The sequence below is a fragment of the Aplysia californica genome, unplaced genomic scaffold, assembly GCF_000002075.1.
Source record: "Aplysia californica isolate F4 #8 unplaced genomic scaffold, AplCal3.0 scaffold00388, whole genome shotgun sequence".
Taxonomy (NCBI): Eukaryota; Metazoa; Mollusca; class Gastropoda; order Aplysiida; family Aplysiidae; genus Aplysia; species Aplysia californica.
The window spans coordinates 98,938-125,442 of record NW_004797658.1 but is presented as its reverse complement, the minus strand read 5'-3'; the positions used below and the strand labels follow the sequence as shown (position 1 = coordinate 125,442).

Here is a 26,505-nt window from a genome sequence, read left to right as displayed (position 1 = left end):
CTCTCTCTCTCTCTCTCTCTCTCTGATCTATCTCTCTCTCTCTCTCTATGATCTATCTATCTATCTCTCTCTCTCTCTCTCTCTCTCTCTCTCTCTCTCTGTCCTCAGACAAAATTGCACGCGTTCAACTCAGGAGCGCTGGAACGTTTACGCTTGTATCACGGGCCGTCACGCGCTAGCAGAAGGAAGCGCCCTAGTCTTGCGCGGATGCGAGATAGGGCAATTGAAACATCTTGGTCTTTACTTGAACTATGTACCCAAAATAAAAGTATCTAGATCTAATCCTAGCCTATAGATGGCTATGGATCTGGGACGGCCACTATCTAAACTATAACTATTCTTATGTTATAATGAAATGACAGTGACTTTACTAATCAAAGTCTGCTAAAAATATATTTAATGCAATTGATTATGTCTATGATTCAGATTGTACGCATCATTCCGGGCACCTTTTACTTTTAGTTGTGCACACCTGCCTTGATCATTGTTGGGACAGGGAGAGATGTGTATTGTTGTCAACACTTTTTTTCCTATCCCCTCTACTCTACACAAACTGGAACACAACTTTTTAAAAGTTCTACAGTTAACAGGGATAGGTGAAACACAGAAGACTCGAAATCACACCTTCTCGTCGAACAATGCCTGTGGTATCCTTTGAACTACGGAGGCCAGTCTTGATGAATTCGAGCTGTCGTGTTATACTATATTTTGTTTTATATGAGTATGAAAATCCCTTGTGTGAATTTGTGTTAGTCGAAAAATGCCTGTGGTCCCTGTTTTTTTTGGTTTTTTTTTTATCTTTGTAAGATATTCCTCAAACTACGGAGGTCAGTCCCGACCAATTCGAGCTATCCGTGTTATACTGTGTTTTTAGAGTATGAGAATCCCTTGTGTTAATTGTTATTTTAAAAATCCGGAATCTCATCTTATACAGAGAGAGCAGACAGAGGGGGGGGGAGGAGTTGTGGTGGTGTGAGATTTAATAGATAAATCTTGGCTAACTTTGCTTTAGATTTCACAATTTTCAATGTGAATTCGTATTAAATGAAAAGAAAAAGAAGAAAGACACAAAAGTCACGAACGTTGAAAACTTGGCTTGGGTGAGAGGGGGATTGTGAGCTGCTAAAGGTTAAGAAAGAAGTAATCTTTGAAGCACTGATCATGACTTCTAGACTCTGCTCAAATGTGAAGGGGGTGGGGGGAATTCTATATGAAATAACAGTTATTGTTTTAATTAACATGAATGAATCTGTTATCTTAACGTCTTATTACTGTTATATGCAATCTATTATTATTATTTATTAATTTTTCTGTATTACACATTGATTCACATCCAACAGTGATTAACAAACTTTTCTTCTTTTAGAAATCTTCTGAAGCATCATGGCAGAGAAGCAAGAATTCCTGCCCATAGACACGACAGATGCTTTTGATGGAATCTTCCAGGGCAAAGATAAGTTCAGCAGTTGGGAGGAGTTCATTACTCTCTTTGAGGAGTTTCAAAAACTGAGCCTTACAGGTAACTTGACATATCACCGGAGATATTCCACTCCGCTTTCCTTCTCAGTTTTTTTTTGTATTGAGTGCATATTACCCATTTGATACAATAGAAGGAAGCCAGATTTTCTTTCATTGAGGGGCAAATGCTACCATTTTGGTACAATTGGGCCAAATTTTTCAAAATAAAGTCAAACATGATTTTTTACTTTTGTATTTCACATGTCTGATACGTCTGGTGAAAATACCCAATATTAGAAGGCTACTCCTCATTGTGGAGTCAGATATTTTTTGCATGGAATGCAGTAAAGCCCTAATGGATATATATAAATTTATATGGTGTACATTAGAACCACAATTTGCCAACTCAGCCCCAAATGTATAAAGTGGACAATGTGCACCTGGTATTGTGTGGTGCTAAGGTCACCATTAACTGCTGATCTAGCCATGAGCCTGCAACAGTGAAACACAGCTTTGCTTTATTTGGTTAAAGTTCCAGGTGATAATTAGTAAAAAGGGTTTAGTCTTTCCTGAAATAATTGGTGAGCTTTGCTATAAATGTTAGTTAAAACTTTGTCTAAATGTCTTGATTTCTGTCTATAACTTGCGCATCAGTTTGAAGTATGCAGTTGAACCTGCCCCAGACAATCTTGCACCCATTATCGAGGAGAAAAGTGGTGGTCATCTTAGACAGGTGGTCCTTTGGACTATGTCATATACAGACAAAAAGCAAGGGTCGATGTGGGAAGTGGTCTTTTATACATAATACAAGTGATTGTCTTAGACAGGTGGTTGTCAGAGCATGTTGATATTCAGAAAGTATTCAACTCAAAAAGAAAACATCTGAACTTTTAACCCTGGGTGTTGCTGATTGGGTTTTGAAAAGGCTGGCAAATTATTTTTTTTTAATCCACGCATCTCTGGGTTTGTATAAAACTTGATGCCACAGGAAGAGCCAGGTTAGGTGGAAAAGGTGAAACTGTTGTTTGTTTCCCAGTGTTCAAGCCCCGCAGTGGGACATGTGTCAACTACGTCAATGAGAAGAGAGTCACTCACAAGATCCCAGACAAGTTTGTCTACCAGACTGTGAAAATGATCTGCATACATTTCGGAACTCCGAGAAAACGAGAGGAAACCAAGCGTCGTCATAGCAGGTTTGCACATTTTGTCAAATACTGTTATCGCTAGAAACTTGATACTGTCATCACAAGAAATGTATGTCGTATTACATCATTACTAGAAAGAGACACGTTATTGTGCAGGGGTGTTGGTGTTACAACCTCTGTTTTACAAACAAGTCATGTTTCTATTTATCAAAGCACCTTCTCTTTTTTTTTCTTGGGTGGGGGGTGGGGTGGATAGCATTCATGACACGTTGCAATTATTTTACATAAAATCTGCACCTGGTTTCAAGGAATCAGTTAGACATGTTTAACTGGAGAAAAGAAATAAATGAATAGCTTTTGCTCTGTTATTATGAGCTTTGATTGTGATTCAGATTTCCTTTAGTTTGTTTCTGTAGTTACCCAATCCCAAATATCTTTTAATCTGCTTTCTTTGTAAAAGATAGATATTGTTTATTTAAATTGGTCTTTTTTAAGGACAAGCAGGCTAACCCAGATTTCACTACACCAGTAGTGGGCATTGCTCTACCTATAGGAGAAGTTTGGTTTCATTCGTGTGTATTTTTGTTTTGTTATAGAGGAAACTCTCAATTAAAAAGACTGAATAAGGATCCGAAAACTTATAACTTGGAATTTCTCAAAACAGCTTTTATCGGGATAGCCCCCTTGTACTTAAAAGCGACCAATTAAAGATTAAATTCTCCCACATAAAAATGTTTTTGGTTTGAGTTAAGTTTTTTGCTTTAGAGTTCCCTTCCCTTCTTTTTTTAATCTGTACTCTTTTATAAATTTTTAGTTAACATTTTATGCTTTTTTTTCCCTTTGTGTAGACTAGGATTGTCGATTTACTTTCTTACTGATTTTTTTGTTCCCACAGGTATGTCGGTCTGAACTGTGAGGCGTTTGTGAAGCTGAGCTACAAGAAAGGATTTCTGCACATCACAGACAAGAACCTGGTTCACTCAAACCATGGGCAAGAGGAGTCGGAGGAGGGGATGGACTCGGTCATCAGGTTAGACGCAGGCGCTTTGTCTTTGTCTTTCGTAAACTGCTTTTTTTTTAAACAGAATCTTTCTGAAAATCTTTAACTTTTTACTTACAGAAGATTTGGGGGGGGGGGGGTATAATATTTACTTCAGTGTTCTTCAATTTGTCGTTCATAGGGCTTCCAGGAAAGTTCACCCTTGTAATGTATTTGTATCCATGAGAGTTCTCTTCGGGAAAGCTTTGTTTGTGGTCCAGAAAAAGGTAACCCAATATGATGTGTTTTTATCCCATATAATGGGGTGTACAGTGGTCAGGGAGGGATAGTACCTTTGTATGGGGAAGGCCTGCCATGTCCTTTTCAGGACAGCCCTCTCTACATTGGTTCCCACCAGACACTCAACTCTCACCTGTGGCTCCACGAAGCTGCAGCATGCGCAGCGGCCACACCCCGGTAACCGCTTTGGCAGGCGGGCTGAACCAGGTAGAGGGTAGCTGGCAGGGGCCCCACACCAGGGGTAAGAAGAATTTTTTAAAATCTAAGATGACCATCACCCATGGAGCATGGAATGTGCGCACCCTCCTTGACCGTTCAGAGAGTAACCGTCCCGAAAGACGAACGGCCCTTATTGCCAGTGAACTGGGTCAATATAAAGTACGGATAGTGAGACTCGCCTCGCTGAGGAAGGACAACTCATAGAGTAGTCTGCCGGCTACACATTCTTCTGGATCGGTCGTGGACTCGACGAGTGTCACGAGGCAGGGGCTGGTTTTGCTATCAAGTCCAACCTGGTCAACAAGCTGGCAGTTCCCCCTAAGGGAATCAACGATCGCCTGATGACTGCCTGCCTCCCGCTCCCCAAGAAGAAATTCGCCATGCTAATCAGCGCTAACGCACCCACTATGACTAGGCAGTTTAGTGAAAATTTCAAATTTGTCTGGTATGCTTTGAAATACTTTCATTTGAAAGCTCTTGCCTTCATGATCATAAAACAGTTTAAATTTTGTTGATATCTTTATTAGTTAAAAAGTTATGGCGATTTTTCATGCCTAAAATCCGGCCAATTTCAGGCCACTTTTAACACTGAGTTTTTGTGACACAAAAATGCAACTTTACAACACAAATGACCATTACTCAACACAAAATGCATATTTTTTAAAGTGTTGTACATCAATTTGTTAGGGATTTTACACAGAATGCACACAACTACAAAACCCCTCTTTACAAAGTCACAGAAATATTTTTTGGGTACTTCTAGAGGTTCAGGGTGATAAAAAATCCCCCGCAAGGATAACCCGAAATGGACAAAATGGGCTATATCTTTGCTGCTAATGGTCATATTTAGACAAATCATACATCATTCTCTTTGTCTTTATTCACTGTTCATAATTATTAAAGAGTTAAGCCAATTAAGTAATAATTTCCAATTTTTATGGTCATTCTTAAGATTTCAAAACGTATTTTTAGTGGGTTTTTTAATCGTAAAACGGATTCCGTAAAAAAACAACAACCTCTTAATGACCACCATAAGTCAGCTCCCTATCCTTCTTTTACAAAGTATTGTAACATACATTTGTGTGACGCTATTTTTTATGCTTTCAAGTGCATAAAAGAGCTTATAAATTCAAGAAAAATGCTCTTCGGAGAACTAGTTGTAGACCCACTGGAACATTTAATAAACTGCGGAAAGATGACCAGAAAATAACAGTCATTTTATGATCTTCACACAAGTTGCACTTGCAATTTTTTGGACAAATTATCTTTATAGTCTACCTCATTCTATTATTTTTTCACACCTTTCTTCACTATTCATTACATTTTGAGTTATTATCAACTAGCAATTTTCATTTATGAGCATAATTTTTTTAAAATATAGAGTCAGACTCATTGGCCATATATATTATATTTTTTTTAATGGCACAATTTGATAATGTAAATGTAAAAATATCCAGAAAATAACAACATCAAATTATTAGGTACTGAAAGTGAAAGACTGAGCAGAGGCTTAGATAAACTCTGTTCTGTACTACTATACTACTAACTAGTAAGTTTGTGCGCAAAACTGATTTAAGAAAAAGGTTGTCTCATAAAAGCAATTGTTATGATGAGATTTATTATTAACTTTGGAATATATAGCTAGATGCTGAATCTACCATCAATTAGAACTGTGCAATTCAAGTTTTATTTCAATTCCAAAGCCCAAAGGCATAAATAGTTAGATAGGCATAAATAGTTAGATATGCTGGCTTTTTGACTGCTTCTAGCCTACTACTGCTGAATTCTAGAAGGGAATCTAGATTTGGCTATCATTTGCACTATTCAAGAGCCAAATATGGTAAAATAAAAGCAAAACTGTGAATTCTTTTGTCAGTCCGTTCATAATTTCATAGCCGCACGTATTATTATTATCCGGAGAAACAAGTAAAGCGCGAATAAATACGATGCCAGCGCAACACGTTATCACAGTGGGCAGGGGAGAGCGGGGGCGTCGGGTCGCTGACCGGCCGATTCGGCGTTTCGGCTTTTTGTATGCATTTTTACGGGAAGCGCCGTAGCGTTGTGCGAAGTTCAACCTAAACAACTCGGGAGTCAAAAGAAACTAGAATGGATAATCTATAGCTTCTGAAAAATTCATAAATATACAGCCAGTAGTTTTCATTTTATCGCGTTGTAAAAATTGCCTTGTTTTCAGATGCAAATATTTCCAGTTCTACTGAACCGATTTTCACGCGAAGACCGCCATTTTGAAGACCTTTCTTTTCTGTTTAAAAAGATGTATCGGGAGTGGTAGTGCAATTCGCAAAACGAAACAAAACTGTGAGTTGTTTAGACCCACCGTGGCGCGAGGCTTCACGGCCGGTCACAAAAATCTACGGGGCGTACCGCGACCGATTCGCCCTGCCGCGAGCGCGTTCACTAAACTGCCTACTATGACCAACCCCGACGACATAAAAGGAAAATTCTACGAGGACCTCTTAAAAAGACCATCACAGCCATACCCAGGGCAGACAAATTCATCATCCTTGGTGACCTCAATGCTCGAGTCGGCAGAGACCACAAGTCGTGGGAGGGAGTGTTAGGGAAACACGGTGTTGGCAACTGCAACAGCAACGGACTCCTCCTGTTGGAAACCTGCGCTGCCCACGATCTCCTCATCACCAACACGGTCTTCCACCTGCCCAATCGTAACAAGACGTCATGGATGCACCCACGCTCCAAGCACTGGCATCTACTCGACTACGTCATCGTCAGGCAAAGAGAGTGAGAGTCACAAAGACCATGTGCGGTGCAGAATGTTGGACGGACCATCGTCTCCTCATCTCTAAGATGAGCCTCAGAATCACACCACCCAGGAGGCCCCAAGGCATCAAAGTGGCCAAGCGACTGAACGACTCCAAGCTCAAGAACGATCTTGTCAAACATGCGCTGGTAGAAGAGCTAGAGAAAAAACTACAACCAAGCGACATAGACCCATTGCGGATGTTGAGACAGTGTGGGCACGTCTCCGTGACGCCGTCTATGATGTTGCCTTAGACATCATTGGCCCCACTACCCGCAAGCACAAAGATTGGTTCGATGACAACAGTTGTCACATCCAGACAATATTAGACGAGAAGCAGAGCACTCCTAAATGACCCCTCTTCCATCTCAAAGAAAGAGACCTTCAATACGGCCAGGAGGAGAGTCCAGTTCAAACTACGACAACTACAAGACAAATGGTTCAGTGAGAAGGCCGACGCCATCCAGGCCTACTCAGACAGGAAGGACATGAAGAACTTCTTCAGCGCTCTCAAGGCCATCTACGGACCCACCTCGTCAGGGCAATCCCCTCTCCTCAGCGCAGACGGGGGTACGCTGATAACAGACAAAGAGAAAATCCTCGAGCGCTGGGCACAACACACTTCAACAGTGTCCTCAACAGACCATCTTCCATCAACAGTGAAGCCATTGAAAGACTACCACAAGTGCCAATCGACAGCACTCTGGCAGACCCACCAACAGAAAAAGAAGCAATGCTCGCCATCAAACGCCTGTCCAGTGGCAAGGCACCAGATGCCGACTCCATTCCAGCTGAAATCTACGCCTCTGGAGGCCCAACACTAATGGAGAAACTGACAAACCTGTTTACCGCCATGTGGTTACAAGAAAAGCTGCCACAGGAACTCAAAGACGCTTTGATTGTCCACCTTTACAAGTGCAAAGGAAACAGGAACACGTGCGACAACCACCGAGGCATCGCCCTGCTCTCCATCGCTGGGAAGATCCTGGCTCGCATCCTGCTCAATCGCCTGGTTGCACACCTGGAGCGTGACCTGCTCCCTGAGAGTCAGTGTGGATTCCGCGTGGGACGCAGTACTTTGGATATGATCTTCTCTGCTCGTCAACTACAAGAGAAATGCCAAGAGCAGAACCTTGGACTCTACTCCACATTTGTGGATCGGACGAAAGCATTTGATACTGTCTGCCGCGAAGGGCTGTGGAAGATCATGGCAAAGTTCGGGTGCCCCGCAAAGTTCATCGTGATGGTCCAACAGTTCCACGATGGCATGACAGCAAGAGTGCAAGACGATGGCGTGTACCCAAGCCCTTCTCCGTCACTAATGGAGTGAAGCAGGGCTGCGTGCTGGCCCCCACTCTGTTCAGCATGATGTTCTCAGCTATGCTGACCGACGCCTACCACGACGGAGATATCGGTGTCGGTTTTTGTTAACGCACTGATGGAAAACTCTTCAACCTTCGGAGACTGCAGGTGAGGACTAAAGTCCATGCAGGCATAGCGCGCGATTTCCTCTTTGAGGACGACTGCACGCTGAATGCCAGTACTCGGTCAGACATGCAGGGAAGCCTGGACCATTTTTCTAAAGCCTGCGAAAATTTCGGCCTCATTATCTCCACAGAGAAGACCGAAGTTCTGTACCAGCCAGCCCCATCGGTTCCTTACGTAGAGCCCCATTGCACCATCTACGACCAGAGACTGGCAGTGGCAGATAAGTTTGTCTATATTGGCAGCACCCTCTCTCGTTCGGTCAATATCGATGAGGAAGTGGCCTAAAGAACTGCTAGAGCTAGTTCACCCTTCGGTAGACTGAAAGACAAGGTCTGGGAGCGAAGAGGACTGAGCCTTAACACCAAGCTCAAAGTAAAGCAGTAGTTCTGCCATCCCTGCTCTACGCCTGCGAAACGTGGACAGTCTACAGCCGGCATGCCAAGCAACTCAATGCCTTCCACATAAGATGCCTCAGGACACTGCTTCGTGTCAAGTGGCAAGACAGAGTCCCAGACACTGAGGTACTACAGCGGGCCAAGATGGAGAGCATATACGCTATCCTACTGCGCTCTCAGCTCTGATGGGCCGGCCACGTTCACTGCATGGACGACTCTCGCCTCCCAAAGAGGCTACTCTACGGTGAACTGACCCAAGGCAAACGCTCTCTCGGCGGACAAAAGAAACGCTTCAAAGATGCTCTGAAAGCATCCCTGAAGAGTTGTGACATTCCCCATACCACCTGGGAAGAAGCTGCTCGCGACCGCACAGTTTGGCGCTCCTTAATAAGATTGGGTGTGGCGAAATTAGAAGAAAGTCGCGTCAGAAAGAAAGAATGGAGACGGCAGCTGAGAAAAGACCGAGAGTGCCCTACCTTCCAGCCTAATTCAGCCCCAAACATCCCCTGCCCCCTCTGCAACAGACATTTCCGTGCGAAGATCGGCCTGATCAGCCATCTCCGCACACGCCCCACCCCTCCAGTGATGTGAAGTCAAGGCCATCTTCGCCAGTGAAGGACGAACATCATCCCATATAATAGCTTGTTCTTAGAAAGAGTCATGTAATTCATCCAGGAATATCCACCTTGTATAATATATTGTGTATAGTAGTGTGTTCTTTTTATTTGTGTTTAGTTCTTTGTTCTTATTGTTTGCATGTTGTAGTGTGTTCTTATTGTTCATGTATTGTTATTGTAATTAATTTTTATGTGTTGTCGTTGTTCTTAGTGTTTGTGTGTTGTAGTGTGTTCTTTTCATCAATTCCTCCTCCTGTCTGCTCCAGGAAAATCCGACCAGTGTCATACAACGACGAGCTAGATCTGATCATCACTCAGGTTGTTGACCAGAACAAAGTGTTTGAGTTCAAGAAAGGCGACCTTCGGTGGCGGGCCACGCTGTTCCAGGTTCAAGACGCCGACCCCCGCCTACAGCACATGACACAGCGCATGCTGAAGAAACGGGTTCAATTCCTCATGGAGAGATACCTGGTCAACAGCGGAGGACGGTGAGTAAAGCTGGACAAGTTTTGTGTGTTGTATTTTAATGAAAAACAGTGTGGGTGTCTGTTTGTCTGTTTGTTTTTGTTCGTATGTGTGTACGTCTTTGGTGACCAGTCAGTGTGAGTGTGTGGTTGTATGTCTGTCTTTGATTGCCAATCAGTGTAGGTGTATGTTTGCTTTTGTGTATGAATGTTTGTGTCTGTGTACTTCAATCTTTGTGAAGGTCTGATGTGTATGGTTGTGTTTGTACGAATGTATGTGTACTGTCTTCTATGTGTGGATCTGTATGCACATATCTGTATTTGTTTGAATGTGTGTCTGCTATGGTCTTTGTCGAATGAATGATACAGTTGTGTATGTTTGTTCTAGTACAATTGTGTGTATATGTTTGGGTGTGTGCATACTTTAGGTGGACATGTTTATAAATGTGTGTGTGTGTGTGTGTGCATATGAACACATGATATTAAACATTTGTGTGAACCAGATTTGCTTGTTTATATATGGTTTTTGCAATGTCAAGACAGATTAGATCACAAGATCTACTAAGCTTTCCTTTTCCTGACTGAAATTCTTTTCTCTTTGTATTTGAAATTTAATCTTTGGCATTATATCTTAACTTTTTTTCTTTTCAGGTCACCACTCTCAAATGATCACATGGGCATCATTTTGCATAGAATGATTGAAGCAAAGAAAATGTCAGACTTCGCAGAACACATTCCACAGAAACGAGGTCGCAAGAAGCGTATGGTGATGGCAGACGGCCCGACCCCGGTGAAAAGAGGGCGTGGCCGACCGCGGAAAGTTGCGGAGAGTTATGAGGAATACCTGAAGGACAAAGCCAAGTACCTGAAGAACAGAAGTGTCAACAAGTTTGAGGAGGACGAGGATGAGGACGGTGCTGGGGATGGGACAATAGATGCCCCGGACTTCCTCGATGGATGTAAGTGATTTTGGACTTTTGTAGGGCTCGCCTAAAGTGTGTATTCAGATCATTTACTCCGTATTGACTGACGTAACTTGCGAAGCTTCCCATGTATTCAGGGGACACTCTGTTTGGGAACTCGTCTCATCTTGTATATATGCGGGAATAGTATTATTGGCTGATGCCTTCAGTATTCTTTTCCCGTTCAATCTACGGGAAGCGCAGACCCAGCAGCTGAGCCACTTTCATTTCAGTATAAATTTATTGAAGTTTTGTGAGATATTTTTTGGGGGCTAGGAAGTACAAATTAAAATCACCCACAAATTGCAATAAAGCCATGTGGACTAGAGCAAATATCGAGGTCACTATGATCTTTGTGATAGTGGAGAAGCTTCCGAAAAAGCTTGAATGGAACATGTGTGAAGAAGTTCCAAAAGTCAGATAGTGAACTAAAGGGCTCTAACTCTAACAAGTACCCACAATACATGCCAGAAGCTGCTAGAAGTATGGACAGTGGCTGTAGTTCACATCATGAACAGTTAGGTGAAAGTAGAAATGAGTCTAGCTAATTTTATTACTGAACTGTCAAAAGACACCATTAAATATAGACCGAACAGGCATGTTTCAACAAAGTTAAACTGTAATGACAGGATAGCATGTACAACACATTGAATTCACTATGGTTTATTTTTGTTTCGCCTCTCACACAATTCCCTGCAGCTTTCCTGGACGAGAGCAGCGGCTCGGGGTCATCGACCAACATGGAGAAGGAGATGGCCGCATTCTTGTCCTACTGGAAATCTCGGGACGAAGACGAAAGAAAACTGAGGTGGAAGGAGATGGCACTGAGGAGGGAGGAGATGGAGGTACGCAGACGTGAGATGGAGCTGCAGAAGGAGAAGTTTGAGTTCGAGAGGACAGAGAGGCTCCTGCTGGTGGAGTTGTTGAAGACGCAGGGTCAGCTTGTGAACAGCGCCAGGGTCCACGCTCAGATACAGACGGAGGGAGAGGAGACGACCGAGTATATTGTGTTGAGTGACGGGCAGGTGGAACATATCACCACGGGGAAGACAGGGCATCTCTGAGGGGGGTTATATGGGGTGGGGGGGGGGGGGGGTGGTGGAGAAAGAGAAAGGAAATGGGGGGAGGGGGGGGGAGTGGAAGAGAGAGTGTAGAGATATATAATTTACTTGTGTAGTGAGCTGTGCAGTGTATGTGTGTGTTGTCATGCCCTAAAAGAATGCCATGCTGTATGCTGAGATATTTTACATGTGTGTAATTGTGCGTGTGTGTGTCAAGATTCCAGTGTGTCAGAGCAGTTTTGTGATACAATGCAACATTTCTCCATGCTGATGTCCCCTGGGCTTTCTACTCACATCATGATTATGATTCTGTTGGTTTGTTACATACATGAACCGTTGATCCACTTTCATCCAGCCTCCAAAATTATCTAAACTAAGTCAACCAGACCTGCCAATTACTGCGACAAAATAGGAGCCCTCTGACTTTTTTTGTCTATGAAAGAACCCTGATGGGATTTGCATGAAATACTTTTGTATTCCTTTCTTGAATTCCGTTTCCATCAGTCATTTGCAACTTGTCTTAAATAATGTGAAAATACACAGCTCTATTTGAGTTAGTTTGCAATATTTGCGCAACATGCAAATGATGTGAATATCCACATTTTTGTATGCACGTATTTGCAATGCACATTTATTTACGATGATTGGTTTGAAACGTAAACTGAATCTACTGGGGTTCTTGTGACTGATATTTTTTTACCCCCAAATTTTTTAAGGTGGCTTCTGAGGAAAACTTTCTAATCAAGGAATTTTTAGCAAGTTGGTAAAACTGTTCATATCCTTGCCTTTCACCTCCACCATGAGAGGTTCTGCTGTGTCGGGTAGACTAGGGCCTACCCTGAACATGCTTGATTCCTTTCTCTGGTCATGTGGGCTTTGCAAACAACTTTGTTTGAAAAAAAAAGTATTTTTATAATGTAATGTTTTTTAAACATGATATTGGCATAATGTGATGTGTGTTGTTTGATAATGCTGGCAAAAGTTTTTTTTGTTGGTTCAGTGAAACCTCGGTATAACATATTCGATTTCAAAAGTTCTCCCGGCTGTAACATTCACTTTCTGAAGCACCAAGTCCTATTTCGTACATCCATTCCTTTTGACTAATACGTACCTCAGCTAAGAAGTTCAAAATCTTGATTCTAAAAGAAGTACTGTTAAACCGAGGTTTTACAGTATATAAGACAGATCTGGTTCTCTCAAGTTGATGTCTTGGGAGACTAAAAGTTTGATGTTGTCATTTTTCTCGGGGGTGGTTTTCTGTTGCACTTCTTATTTCAAACTTTAAAGGATATCCATATTTACACCAAAAGATGCATAATTTTCATCTGTTGAGTTTTTGTATCCACTGTTTGGGTGAAGGTGCACCACAGTTCTCTCACTCCTGACATTTATACTGAAGGAAGAATGGGAGGTCTCTGTCCTATCTCCCTCCAACACTACACTTGTACAGCGTTTTATTTGTCTTTGTTTATACGGGTAGATTTGTTCACAAGATACATAGCCACAGGTAGATTTGTTGATGAGCTACATAGCCACAGGTAGATTTGTCCATGCTACATAGCCATGGGTAGATTTGTTCATGATACATAGTCATGGGTAGATTTGTTCAGGTGACATACTGATAAGCTCTAATCATTAAACTGGTTTCTAGAACATTTTCAAACAGACAATAAATATCCTTCTGATTGAAATGATAAGAAAATTCACGAAAGTTAGCTCACAATACTTTTACCTGTGCAAGCTAACTCCTGACTTTTTATTAAGGACCCACAGATCGACCTCGGCAATGGTTTTAGAACGATAAAAGAAGAGTTGACCTATTTCACGGTAAGAGCTTACCATAATGACATTGATATGTTTTATGTATGGAGACTAAAGTTCTACGACTTCTTGCATTAACAACACAGTACAGTTTGATTCATTCTTGGAACACAGACAGGCACACACAGGAGACGAGAGTTTGATTCTCATGTGGGGTGGATTTCTCAGTCTTTCTACTAAGAAGTTATATCCCTCTCTGCCCAGGTTGGCTCCAACCAGTCTAACAGGAAGGGTTCGAAGCTCACCTCCTAAATATGATTTAACTTGTGTAGATGGGGGTATAACACAGTAAAAACACCTGCATTGAAAATAAATAGAATAAATATAATTTTTTGGAGTAAAGTACTGTCTTTATTGTTATTGTTACATGACGGGAGCTGCAATGTTTCTTGAAGGAATAAATTATAATGAAAAAAAATGCAGATCTTGTGTGACATAATTTGTTTTTTCTTACTTCTCTTTCAGAAGATACATTGTACAGGCTATATATATATAAATAGCATATATATATATATACATATACTTTAATCCTTTTCCTGCCAGAAAAAGTAACATTCTGGTGTCTGGTGTGGCTGTTAGTGTTAGGCGCTTCACTGTCACATGCAGGAGACCCGAGTTCAGTTTCCGAGCAGGGAGAACTTTTGTTGAGTATCTCAAGTCTTTCTGTTGGGACGTTGGATCCCTTTTAGCCCAGGTTGGGTTGAAGGCAGTCGCCGAAAAATTATGATCTAAATTGTGTTGTTAATGGGCCCATAAAAATGCCTACATAAATTTGTTTTTGGTTTTTTAAAAGAAAAAAACCCTTGGATGTGTCAACTGTGTCAGCCTATCTCTATGACACAGGTTTTGGTGTGACATGTCATTAGTGTGTTCTCAGGGCCCGGGTGGTTGGAGGGTGCCACTGGTAGGTGGTTCTGTTTGGTTTCTTTCTCTTTGTTGTTTCTGCCTCTGTGTGTGGATGGTTGGAGGGTGGCATTAGTAGGTGGTTCTACCTCTTTTCTTTCCCTGTGTAGCTTCTGTCTGTCTGTTTTGCTTTTTCCCCAGCACTAAATGACCTCTGGCATGTGGTCTAGTGGTTAAATTCTTTGCTGTCACACGCAGAAGACCTGAATTTGATACCTGAGTGGCGAGTACAATACTCGAGTGGGGAGAAATTTTTATCAAATATCGCTGTCTTTCTGCTGGGATGTTGCGTCCTCAACATGGGTTAGCCCTGACAGGCAAGGTTGGAAGCCCAGCTGAAAAATGATCTTGTGTCGATGGCGGCGTAAAGTACCTACATTTGATAAAATTCCTTGTGGAGTAAAGGACTGTCTTCATTTAGGTAGCTACCACAAAGAAAATTTTTTGTTTGAAAGCTGAAAGTAGATTTTCTATCAGATCAGAAAGAATTAAATTTACCAAATAACATGGGCAACTAGCCCACATGACCTCCGAGATTTTTTGCCCATATACAAGCAGGTTCGATATTACTCACCCTAAAAACAAGGGTGTAACTGAAAGACAGCAGTAAGAAGGAGCTATGAGTAGCAGTTGAAAAAGACAGAAGATAAGTAGAGAGGAGCACAGAGGAGGCCCAGGATGAGGATGAGGACCAAGAAAAGGCAGAAGAGGAAGGGAAAAAGGATAAAGAAATAGGAATTCTTTTTTTTTTTTTAAAGAGACAATTTTTTAAAAACTCAGACAAGTCTCATATCTGTAGACAATCTGTGTTTATTACAAAAGATGGGGGACAGTACAAAGCTGTAGAGTTTCAGATGAACCGCAAAATTAGCACGGTGCTCAGCTCAGTGTAGGGGAGTTCATCTCGCTACCACAAACTGATTGTAATGCAGTATACCATAAGTCAAGGCATGGTTAAACCTTTTTTTCTTCTTCTCTACGAAAATTTTTTGAATTATAAACATCTATGTCATGTATATAATGGAGGGATTTTTTTGTATTGATCACACACTGTATCCTAAAATTTATAAGAATATATGAAGTAGTAAATACTTAAAGTAAATGTGACTTAGACTCCTAAATTAATTAAAATATATATAAAAAATACATGTAAATAACGAAAACTTTGTGCATACAAGCAATACTTCTGAAAGAGAAACATAAGGAATGCTTTGAAGGTTGGGACGGAATAGTCAAATAGTGTGCTTTGAACTATCGAACTGTCGGACGGACAGAAATATAGTCAAAATAACAAGTTCAAACGTTAAAAATCAAGTACACATATCACAAGTTAGTCTAACATCACTAACAACAAAATAATATAGTCATCACCGTCATTCTCAAAGTCAAAGGATCTCTGAAATCTTATCCACTAATCTAAAAATGTGTAACTTCTTAAAAACAACAACCTCACATCACAATACGAAACAAAATATCCAGTTTCCAAACAACGCACGACTTGGCCAATAAAGATAAAAATAAAAACATTAAATCTCTGTATAAGAAAAACTTTGAATTTGTAAACACAGAACTTTATAAATAGAACAGGAAGCTGTGTGATTCCACCAGGAATAATGGGACCATATCACAAACAGCAGAAGGAGAGAGATTTGTGTGTGTATGTGTGAATGAGAGAGAGCATCAGAATTTTCTGGAGAACGGCAAGATGAAGGTGTCACAGCACTAAGGTCTGTCACAGAGCCCGTCAACGGTTACGGCAAAAATATACAGATGTGGAGCACACACCTTGTTGTAACTTACGTAAGGGAACACACACGACGTGTAGCATACACCTTGTTGTAAGGGAACACACACGACGTGTAGCACACACCTTGTTGTAAGGGAACACACACGACGTGTAGCACACACCTTGTTGTAAGGGAACACACATGACGTGTAGCATACACCTTGTTGTAAGGGAACACACATGACGTGTAGCATACACCTTGTTGTAAGGGAACACACACGACGTGTAGCATACACCTTGTTGTAAGGGAACACACATGGTGTGTAGTGCACACCTTGTTGTAGGAGAAGCCCCCTGGATGGATTATTTAGAGAAACGTAAAAAAACCGAAATCACACCAAAATAAACTCTAAATGATAAAACTTTCAATGATAAACCACCCATTATTAAGTTATATAACACAAGATCTAAAGACGAGATTCCTGCTGAAGTTAGAATCTATTATTAGTTCAAATAGATACATTGTCCTCTGTAAGAACATGTCTAGACCTCAACACAATGGACATGCACAGATATTCCACTGGACACAGCGACCGAGAATGATCAGAAAACCGGCCATGTTAGTTGTTAATGAACATCAACAAAGAGAAATTAATTTCTTGTGTCTATGAATGAGAATAAAAACTAAGCAGTCACAGCCCAAACACTGAATGTGATTACTGAAACTGACAGCAAAATACTGACATCTACATACCTGTGGGGTATAGAGAAAGACTAGAATTGTTTTAATATAATCCACCTACCTAGCTACTAGTGTTAGAATAAGATCGACACTTCCTTTGAATGTAAGAATGGAAAAAGCACACATGTCAGTTACACAGACGCATAAAAATATATGTGTCGGATTTGTCAGGCAGCCACACATGACAACAAATGTACAACAAGAATCAACTACAGAAAATGTCGTGACCTTAAGGTCATCAACTTTGAAGCCATGGGATCTCAGCAGGCACCATTTCCTGGATCATTTTAGTAACAATTGTTCCAAGTTTTTCCAATAACATTATTCTCAAAGTTTAAACCTATCCATACAATGTGTTTTACTTTTGTATCCACATGATGTGGGGAACTCTGTGCCACCACTTTCCAAAGAGGTAATTTACTTGTTAAACCAATCTGTATGCTTTGCATAGCCAGTCTGCCAAAATGATTTTTAGAGAAATACTGAAAGTTTCAAATTGATCTTCGTACTAGAGGTATTCTAAAATGTGAAGAAACAACCCCGGGGGTACAAAATGACCCCAGGGCGTACTGATATGGTTAAAGTGAAAAAGAACAAAAATGGTAACCAGACAAGGGTTTTTTTTTTTTGAGTTTCTGACGTCGATGACATATCTTTGGGACATCTTCTTTGGTTTTTCTCTCACAATACGAGATGAGCAAAAGGACATTCATGTACTAAACTTCAAGTACCGGTACCGTGGACTTGGTCCCACAAATAATGTTAAAGAAACAGACCTGATGAAAATTGTGCCGAAGGGTCAAATTGGAGGCAAAAAGAAATCAGGAAAGATCTACCTCCCTCACACACTGACAACATGAAAGCTGACAGCGGCCTACAACTTCATGAAATAATTCATTGAAGCAGAGACTGTGACAGAAAATGGGGTGTGTGTGTGGGGTGGGGGTGGGGGGCGTTGTGGTAAAGAACGGGGCACAGACGGAAAGACACAGCCAAAGTGACAGGTGACTCGTAAATACCGCACTACAAGTCCTAACTTATCCGTGCACACTGCCAACATACACGTACCCCTCCACGCACAACAACAACAACATACAGACACACAGACATACATATTAATATGTATATATAAAATATAAGGCTTGTATAGAGGTGAGGAGGTCAGACTTCATTGAGGAGGGGGGAAGGGTGGAGACGGTGGAGGGGGGTCGCTGCTCAGTGAACCTTGGAGATGATGGAGGACGACACGGAGCGAGACTTCTCCAGCTGGTTGGAGAGATCCCTGACCTTGTCCGACCAGTACTCTGAGCTCTGCTGCAGCTGGATGGACAGCTGGGGACACACACACAGGGCAAAGGTCACACACAAAGGTCACACACGCAAAGGTGAATACAAAGGTGACACATAAAGGTCACAGGGAGGTGAAAAGTATAAGTCAAAATGCATACATCATACCATTAACACTTTTTTGACCCACGTAGCGCGCTGAGCGTACAACACTTACCCCCACGGACCAGGATACAGGTGCGGTACACACTATATATCACACCTTCTCCGATCGGCCTCCCGTGGGAAAAAGGGACGGCTTCTTACCGTCGCCGATCAGCGTCCCGTGGGTGCCTAGTGTTAATCTACTCGCACAGAATTTAAATCAGCTGATGTGATCATAAAACATCAAGACAAAATCACACAGCAGCTAAGATATCAAACATAACAAAAATGATCCTTCAGCATTTTCATTATGTCGTATCAAAGAGAAAAATATGTACATCATTATAGTATGTACCAAACATCCTTCATTCCAAACAAATTCAACTTTTCATTGCATTAATCACTTCAGTAGACGTTGAATTGTGAACACTACCACCAACAGCTTACAGTAGCATGGTTTGACTTTTCTCTCGTGTTCATTTCTTTTTAAAAAATCAAACCTAGCTAAAATTCAAAAGCTAAATTTACACATGTAAGGCCACATCTGATACTGCCCAACATCTACCATAAAAGACAGTATGGGGGGATGTATTATGGGCAAGATTTATGAACTCTTAGAGGTCAGCACATTAAATGACAAGATGCTGCATTATCGCGATTTGTCTTCCCTCATTTAATTATAAACTGTACATATCTAATTGCTTGTACTAAAACTGTGTCCTCATATATCAATAATTTAGTTTTACAGAAAAGAAAGCGAGACTCTGCTAAACCTCTTTTACAGACATTGCATTGGCTTCCTGTTGAGAAAAGAATTGTGTACAAGTTGGCCACCTTATGTCACAAATGTTTAAATTGTAATGCACCATCATATTTATCAAATCTGTTAAGACTGTACATTCCAATTCGCAGTTTAAGGTCATCAGCTAACAAAAAGAAATTTATTTTACCATCTATGAAACTTAAAACAATGGGTGAAGGGGCATTTGAATACCAAGGCCCCAAGATCTGGAATGCTTTACCAAGTACTTTAAGAGAGATCAAATCTTTTGATTCATTCAAATGTCAGCTGAAGTCGTTTCTGTTTTTAAAAAAATAAGATGAATTTTCTTTTAGTCAGAACACAACGTTTTATGTTACTGTTGTACGTTGTACTGTATTGTAATGTGCTGAGGAGTGAGAGCCTGTGCACTTTAATCGGGGTTGAGCGCTATATAAATGTTATTTATTATTATTATCTTTCTTTTTTTCTAAAAATTTGAGTGAGCAATACATGTTTGATGCTCAAAATATTTTTAAAAGTTTAAAATCCTAATGTATACAGCACTTATTTCAAACTAAATTTGCTACAACAAAGCAGGAATAGGCTTATGACATGTAAAAGTTAAATATACATGGGAAGGACAAGGTCTATTAATTTAAGGTACAAAGATACCAGGAAAAGATGTGATCGATTAAAATTAATGATACAAAGTTACACATACAAGAAAGGACAAGATCTACTAAAGATACAAAGATACACATACAGGGAAGGACAAGATATATTAAAGATACAAAGATACACAAAGACAAAAAGATACACATACAGCCCACCACTTTCTCTGCCCCTTAGAGAAAGAGAACACACAGTCAAGTGAGGTTTTAACACACACCAATAAAATTGTATACTGCTATAAATAGCACCAGTCTATGCACAAACCCATAGATCGGTAAGTTAATATAAATAGTATGTTTAAGTACACACCCATAGATTTGTATATTACTATAAATAATACTAGTCTATGCACACACCAAAGCCAAAGGTCAAAGGAGAAAACGAAAGAAGAAATAGGAATCTGGACATGATAATGATGTCAATTTTTTGTTGTTGTTGCACATGCATACTGTAGAAATGGGTTTCACAATATCAATCATATATTTTAACTGTTAAAAGAGGCAAGCTGATAGTGATACATAAGACATACAACTTAAGTGAAAAAAAAAATAGCAAACTACATGCAGCGCCGAGATCACGCTCTACAGGACAGACAAAAAACCCCCCAACATTTTCTTTTTTACAATATATACTAAACACCCAACTTTTTCTTTCTAAAATATATACATAACAGAGCTGGAGATAACTGGAAAACATAAGAGAAAAAAGTGGCTCAGAGATCACAGAAGTGGTTTTATTCTGACTCCAGGAAGACCTGCCAAATCTGAAAGATTCCAAAACTTTTCACCTTGACAATGGGTAGCTGTCTTAGAAATTTTCAACTATAGTTAAAAGACATATAATTATAGTTAATTTTTTAGCCTAGAAGTAAAGCCAATTAAAATAAAAGCCACACCTACAATTAAAGTTACAGACTTAAAGAGAAAAGTCAACCAGAAAACATCAGACTTGCAAAGTGTGTTTTTTTTCATCAAAGAAAAAAGAAATTTCCGTATGAAATAGCCAAGGTTACAAAAAGGGATATTAAAAGTATAGGAAAACAAAACCATGCAGACATACAAAACAGTAGATATAAGTGGATGCAGATTACATATACATGCGCATACACAAGGAAAATAATAACAATAATTTAGAAAATATAACATACAAATTTATATAATATGTTAAAAAAGCTGTGCTATGGAACTTTGAGAAGCTTTAGTGAGACGGTGTAAGTGCCAAGCTAGGAGAGATAAGTGCGAGTGTTAGTCCAGTCTACAGTACCACAGTGTCACTACAGTAATGCAGCACGTCTAAAGAAACAAAACAAGAACAAGGCAAGCTGCCGCCTTCTACTACAGGTTCTGTCTACGAGCGGCTGCAAGAACAGGTCTGAGACTAACCTAGCCATAGCTCCTAGGATTGGCTTGTCTGTCGTGAGAAGGCAGAGAATTGGGTCAAGTCACGACGACTGTCATGTTATCAACACAAAAAACTACACACGCGCTAATCAGATACACATTACCTCACATAACTACATAAAAAAGCACTTGATCAAAATGCTACACTTCAAAAACATGTATCTAACTTAATCTATCAAGGAGAAAAAAGGCATAAGAGAGAGGAAGTAATGCATGTGTTGAGTAAGAGTTTATGCCACATTCTGGCTGAACTCTGACCTGCTCATTATGCTAAGTAATCAGTTCTACGAAAAAATAACCAGGATTGTCAGGGAGAGGTCAAAGTTTAAACAAATCTCAACACAACTCTTGACATGTATGCACAACACGTTCCCCCCTACAACCTTCACTACTAGACAATTATCGTTTAAATAAAAAGCAAAGCAAATCTCTCTCAAAATTAGAACGATCGGTCACATTTAAGAATTTTTACCACTAAACATTTTCTAGCATCAACGAAACAGAAACACTTGGGGAAAAATTAAATGAAAAATGCTCAAAACTGATCAAAGTGCAGCAAAGTGTGGTGCTGTCAAAAACACACAGCAAATGTCACAAGCCAACTGGTCTCTGAAGGCAGCGGTCGTCACGACCGTGTGCATAATTTACAAACTGCAACAAGAAAACATCTAACACATAAAATGTAGCTGTGCAAAAAAATTTTAAACTGCAAAATTTTGAGACTGCAACAAGAAAACGCACGACTAAGAAATACAACAAAATTGTTTGCTTGAAATGTTTCAACAACAAAAAAGAAAACAACAAAGAAAGTGCTAAAAATCTTGCAATGAGTGTGGGGATAATAAAGGAAGAAGAGATGAAGGAAAGAAGGACGTGCGTACCTCTCCGACCCGCTGTATCCAGTAAGACTTGTCCATATTGTTGGGATCGGTGCCGCAATCCTCCGCCACTTTACTCAAGGCCGTGCGCGCCTGGGGGAGACATCAACAGGAAAGGGGAGTGGGAGCAATTAAAACAAGGAAAGAACAAAAAGACGCTTCTTTTGTCACCTTTTTTCCTACGTCATTCTTTTCTCCTTTTCTTATGTTTTACTCTTCTTCTTTTTGAAAGCTTTCCTTTATTTCTCCTCCTCAAATCTTTCTTTTCTCCTTTTCTTATGTTTTACTCTTCTTCTTTTTGAAAGCTTTCCTTTATTTCTCCTCCTCAAATCTTTCTTTTCTTCTTTTCCTACTTTTAAAAAAATTTCATAAGCCTTGCTTTTCTTTCTTTTGTAAGCTTTTTTCATTCCTTCTTTTTACATATCTTTCTTTTCCCACTTTTTGTATACCTTTCTATTCATCCTATTGTAAGCTTTTTTGTTACTCCTTTTCATAAGCCTAAAGAAAAGACAACTCTGCCTACACCTCTAATATCACAACTTCAAAGGTATGCAGGATTGCAGTACACTGAACAGTATGCATAACATGTATTCTTTGTATAAGCTGTCAAAATAAATTTTTAAAAAAATTTGAATTTTATTTCATTGTGAAATAGCGAGAACCACCAGGGAGTTAGCGCAATAGAAGTGATCTTAACCCTTCCAGCCCCATGCGTGTATATTTTCAGTAGCGCTAGTACCTCCCATCGTCCCAAGAGCGTATATTCCCAGTTTCAGAGGGTATGGAATTTGCGCATTTTTCGAAATTAGCGAACCTAATTAAATTCTAATTTTCGTAATATTTGTTTATTTACCTTTATACATTGTTGTATGTTATTGTCTAAACTTCATTACAAAGAAACAACATAACTTTTTAGAATGCATGCTTCTTTTTCTGAAATACTGCTATATTAGCTGGGACTGGGGTTAGCAGGTGCACAAAAATTGTTAGGACTGGATGAGTTAATTATCATTATCATTAAGATTTTAACAATTACTATATTATTGTAATTATTACCACACCAGTAGGCCCAGTTATATGCTGAACCCCCCCCCCCCCCCCCCCGTAAAATATAAACTTTCCAATTTGAAATGAAGTATCATAACATTACAGTCACTCACTTACATGTGCACAAAGAGCAATCTCACACACAGGTGAACAATTCACAGCAACAGAACTAAAATTTAAAAAACCATTAAAAAATGAATAAAAGAAAAAAACACAAAATATCACATTTATCATCACCGGAGAGTACAAGGCATTGGGTTAATTTAAATAATTCATAATCAATGACAGATCATTCACAAAATCACAGCAACACAGAACATTTTCCAGACAATTGTTCATCTCCACAGTGCTGCAGAGCCCAGTAACTGAGCTAGAGTTATCCTGTCTTAATACGCAAGGAAAAACCCAATGGCCACCTATCTAAATGAGGTAGCTTTGAAGTATGCTTGACATTATAGAGAGAGAGAGTCTAATGTAACCACCGGACCAAGGGAGGTGACCCTCCCCCATGCCCCACCAGCCTGACCGAACTAACTATAGGACCAAAGGAGCTGAACCCCTCCTCCTCTTCCTCCCTCCCCACCCCCGGACAGACAGACAGACAAGCACACAAACAAACACACGCACACACATACACACACACACCACATAGTGCAGGATGATAACATGGCAACAACAGTGATAAGATCCACGCAGAGTGAAAGTGTGAGTGTGTGTTTGTGTGTGTGTGTGTGTGTGTGTGAGAGAGTGTGTGTTTGTTTTTTTGTGTGTATTTTGAGTGAGTATAGCTTGTTCGGGTAAGTGTGTTAGCGTGTGTACATACGTTTGTGTGTGTGAGCATTTGTGAGTGTGTGTACATATGTATGTATGTGTTTCAATGTACATTTGTGTGTATGTGCCAATGTAAGGCAATGTGTGTGTGTGTGTGTGTGTGTGTGTGTGTGTGTGAGTGTGTGTGTGTGTGTGTGTGTGTGTGTGTGTGTGTGTGTGTGTGCGTGCGTGTGCGCATGAGTATGCACATGTATGCATATAAGTGAGTGTATGTCAGTGTGTGTACGTGTATACGAGTCCATGAGTGTATGAAAGTGGGAGGTGCAAGGCAAGTGTATGTGCGAGTGCCACGAAAATAAGCACATCACACCATCTACCTCGCTGATATCACTTTCTGACGCTGTGCTAAAGCCTTTCTCGCTGCACATGATTTTCTCCTGAAAACAACATTGTCACATTTCACTAGAGCACACTTCTCCTTCACCGTGCACAGAGTGAAAACTGAGTTTAGTTTCAGCACAAGTTTTACGGCATTTGCAACACAAATAGGTCATACAAATGCAGAAAATTAGAGGTGTTACAAGAAAGTAGCATAAAAGGAAAAGAAGGAGGATAAAAAAAGATGATCATCTAAAAAAACAACCACTTCCCACTTTTCCCTTCTTTTTTTTTATAAAGAAGATGACTTTTCTCTTTGACATAGAGTGGCCATCTAGTACCATTTTGATTCCACTTCTCTACTCCCTCCACCTTTTCATTTCCCATCCCTTAAAAAAAACAAAAAACTAAAACAGAATCTACAGAAGGAAAGTGAGAGAGAAACCCCCACCAAATAAATCAACAAGGAAAACCCATAAACCACTGACGTGTCAGGAGATAAATACAAGAAACTCCCACATACAAAGCCCATAACCCACACATCCCACACAACCAACACATCCCACAACCCACACAACCCACCAGTTCCTCAGGATCCCTGGACTGCTCCACCCTCTCCATCAGCCTCTTGTAGCTGCTCTACACTCTCACACAACCCACAACCCATAAAAACCCAAATATCCCACTTACCCACCAGTTTCTCAGAATCCCTGTACTGTTTCGCCCTCTCCATCACCCTCTCCACACACACACACAACCCATGAACTCATTAACCCACACAATCCAAATCCCACACAACCCACTAAACCAACACATCCCACACATCCCACAACCCTCCAGTTTCTCAGGATCCCTGTACTGTTCTGCCCTGACCATCACCCTCTACACTCCCACACATCTCACACAAACAACAAACTCATGAACCCATTAACACCCACCAGTTTCACAGAATCCCTGGACTGCTCCACCCTCTCCATCAGCCTCTTGTAGCTGCTCTACACTCCCACACAACCCACAACCCATAAAAACCCAAATATCCCACTTACCAACCAGTTTCTCAGGGTCCCTGTACTGTTCCGCCCTCTCCACCACCCTCTCCACACACACACACACACACACACACACAACCCATGAATCCATTAACCCACACATCTCACACAATCCAAATCCCATACAACCCACTAAACCAACACATCCCACAACCCACCAGTTTCACAGAATCCCTGTACTGTTCCGCCCTCTCCGTCAGCCTCTTGTAGCTGCTCTTCACTCCCACACACAAACCACAAACCACTGACCCACAACCCACATCCCACCAACCAACACAACCCACATCCCACACAACCCACTAAACCAACACATCCCATACAGCCCACATCCCACATCCAACACAACCCACAACCCACCAGTTTCTCAGGATCCCTGTACTGATCAGCCCTCTCCATCAGCCTCTTGTAGCTGCTCTGGTCCAGCTGTGACCTCAGACTCTCCACCAGCTGGTCACGACTCTGTAACTGCATCTCCAGGTTCTGGCGGGTCGCCATCTCACGGTCAAGGTCGCCACGCAGTCGCACGTTGTCCTTCTGAAGTCCGGCCAACTGATTGGGGTAAGGGGGAGGGGAGGAGGGGGAGAGACAAGGGACAACACACAAGAGAAGAATACAGATCAGTAAAGTTACTTTTCACTTGTTTTTGTTTTAGTTAGAGCTTTACAGCACTTGCAAGACAAATACATCATGTAGGTGCCGAAGAAGAAAGAAGTTGCATTTTTGTACCAACAAACAAAGAAAAGAAGACGAAAAGATAAGGACAATAGATGTTTGATAAGAAAGTAGTAATTTTAGCAAGAGTTTTACGGCATTTGCAACATAAATAGGTCACATAATTACCAAATATTAGAGGTGTTACTAGAGAGTAACATTCTAAGAAACAAAGGAGGAGAGTTAAGGACGATCGATATTTGATAGAAAAGAAGGAGACAACATGACAAAAAACAAGGGGGGGGGGGGGGGGTGAGATTATACCCCTATTTCACCAAAATGCCACACAAATAAAACAAGAATTCCACGAGTGTGTGAAAGGATTCCAACCTCCGCCAGA

At 40.8% G+C, this 26,505-nt stretch overlaps 2 protein-coding genes and 1 long non-coding RNA gene across 5 annotated transcripts in view; 1 reads left to right on the top strand and 2 right to left on the bottom strand.

Moving 5' to 3' along the window:
- LOC101859347 overlaps nt 1-11,911 on the top strand; it is a 15,651-nt gene extending 3,740 nt beyond the window's left edge. For all 3 annotated transcript variants that reach the window (XM_005103733.3, XM_013085582.2, XM_005103734.3), the window contains exons 2-7: nt 1,367-1,519; nt 2,495-2,651; nt 3,499-3,633; nt 9,653-9,874; nt 10,502-10,809; nt 11,512-11,911. In XM_005103733.3, the coding sequence (XP_005103790.1) occupies nt 1,384-1,519; nt 2,495-2,651; nt 3,499-3,633; nt 9,653-9,874; nt 10,502-10,809; nt 11,512-11,876 (1,323 nt within the window). In that variant the 5' untranslated portion in view covers nt 1,367-1,383 and the 3' untranslated portion in view covers nt 11,877-11,911. The remainder of the gene's footprint in view (nt 1-1,366; nt 1,520-2,494; nt 2,652-3,498; nt 3,634-9,652; nt 9,875-10,501; nt 10,810-11,511) is intronic.
- Nucleotides 11,912-15,389: 3,478 nt separating this feature from the next.
- Nucleotides 15,390-17,573, bottom strand: LOC106012489. Its single transcript, XR_001185043.2, has 2 exons — nt 16,468-17,573; nt 15,390-16,429 (listed from the first exon to the last, which is right to left on the bottom strand). It is a non-coding gene; the product is annotated as an uncharacterized LOC106012489 (long non-coding RNA).
- Nucleotides 17,574-17,682: 109 nt separating this feature from the next.
- The window catches only part of LOC101858427 (early endosome antigen 1), a gene marked incomplete at its 5' end in the record, with an annotated part of 70,685 nt that continues 61,862 nt past the window's right edge, over nt 17,683-26,505 (bottom strand). The window contains 3 exon segments of the mRNA XM_035971163.1: nt 17,683-18,397; nt 22,213-22,302; nt 25,812-26,003. Coding sequence (XP_035827056.1) covers nt 18,281-18,397; nt 22,213-22,302; nt 25,812-26,003 — 399 coding nt within the window.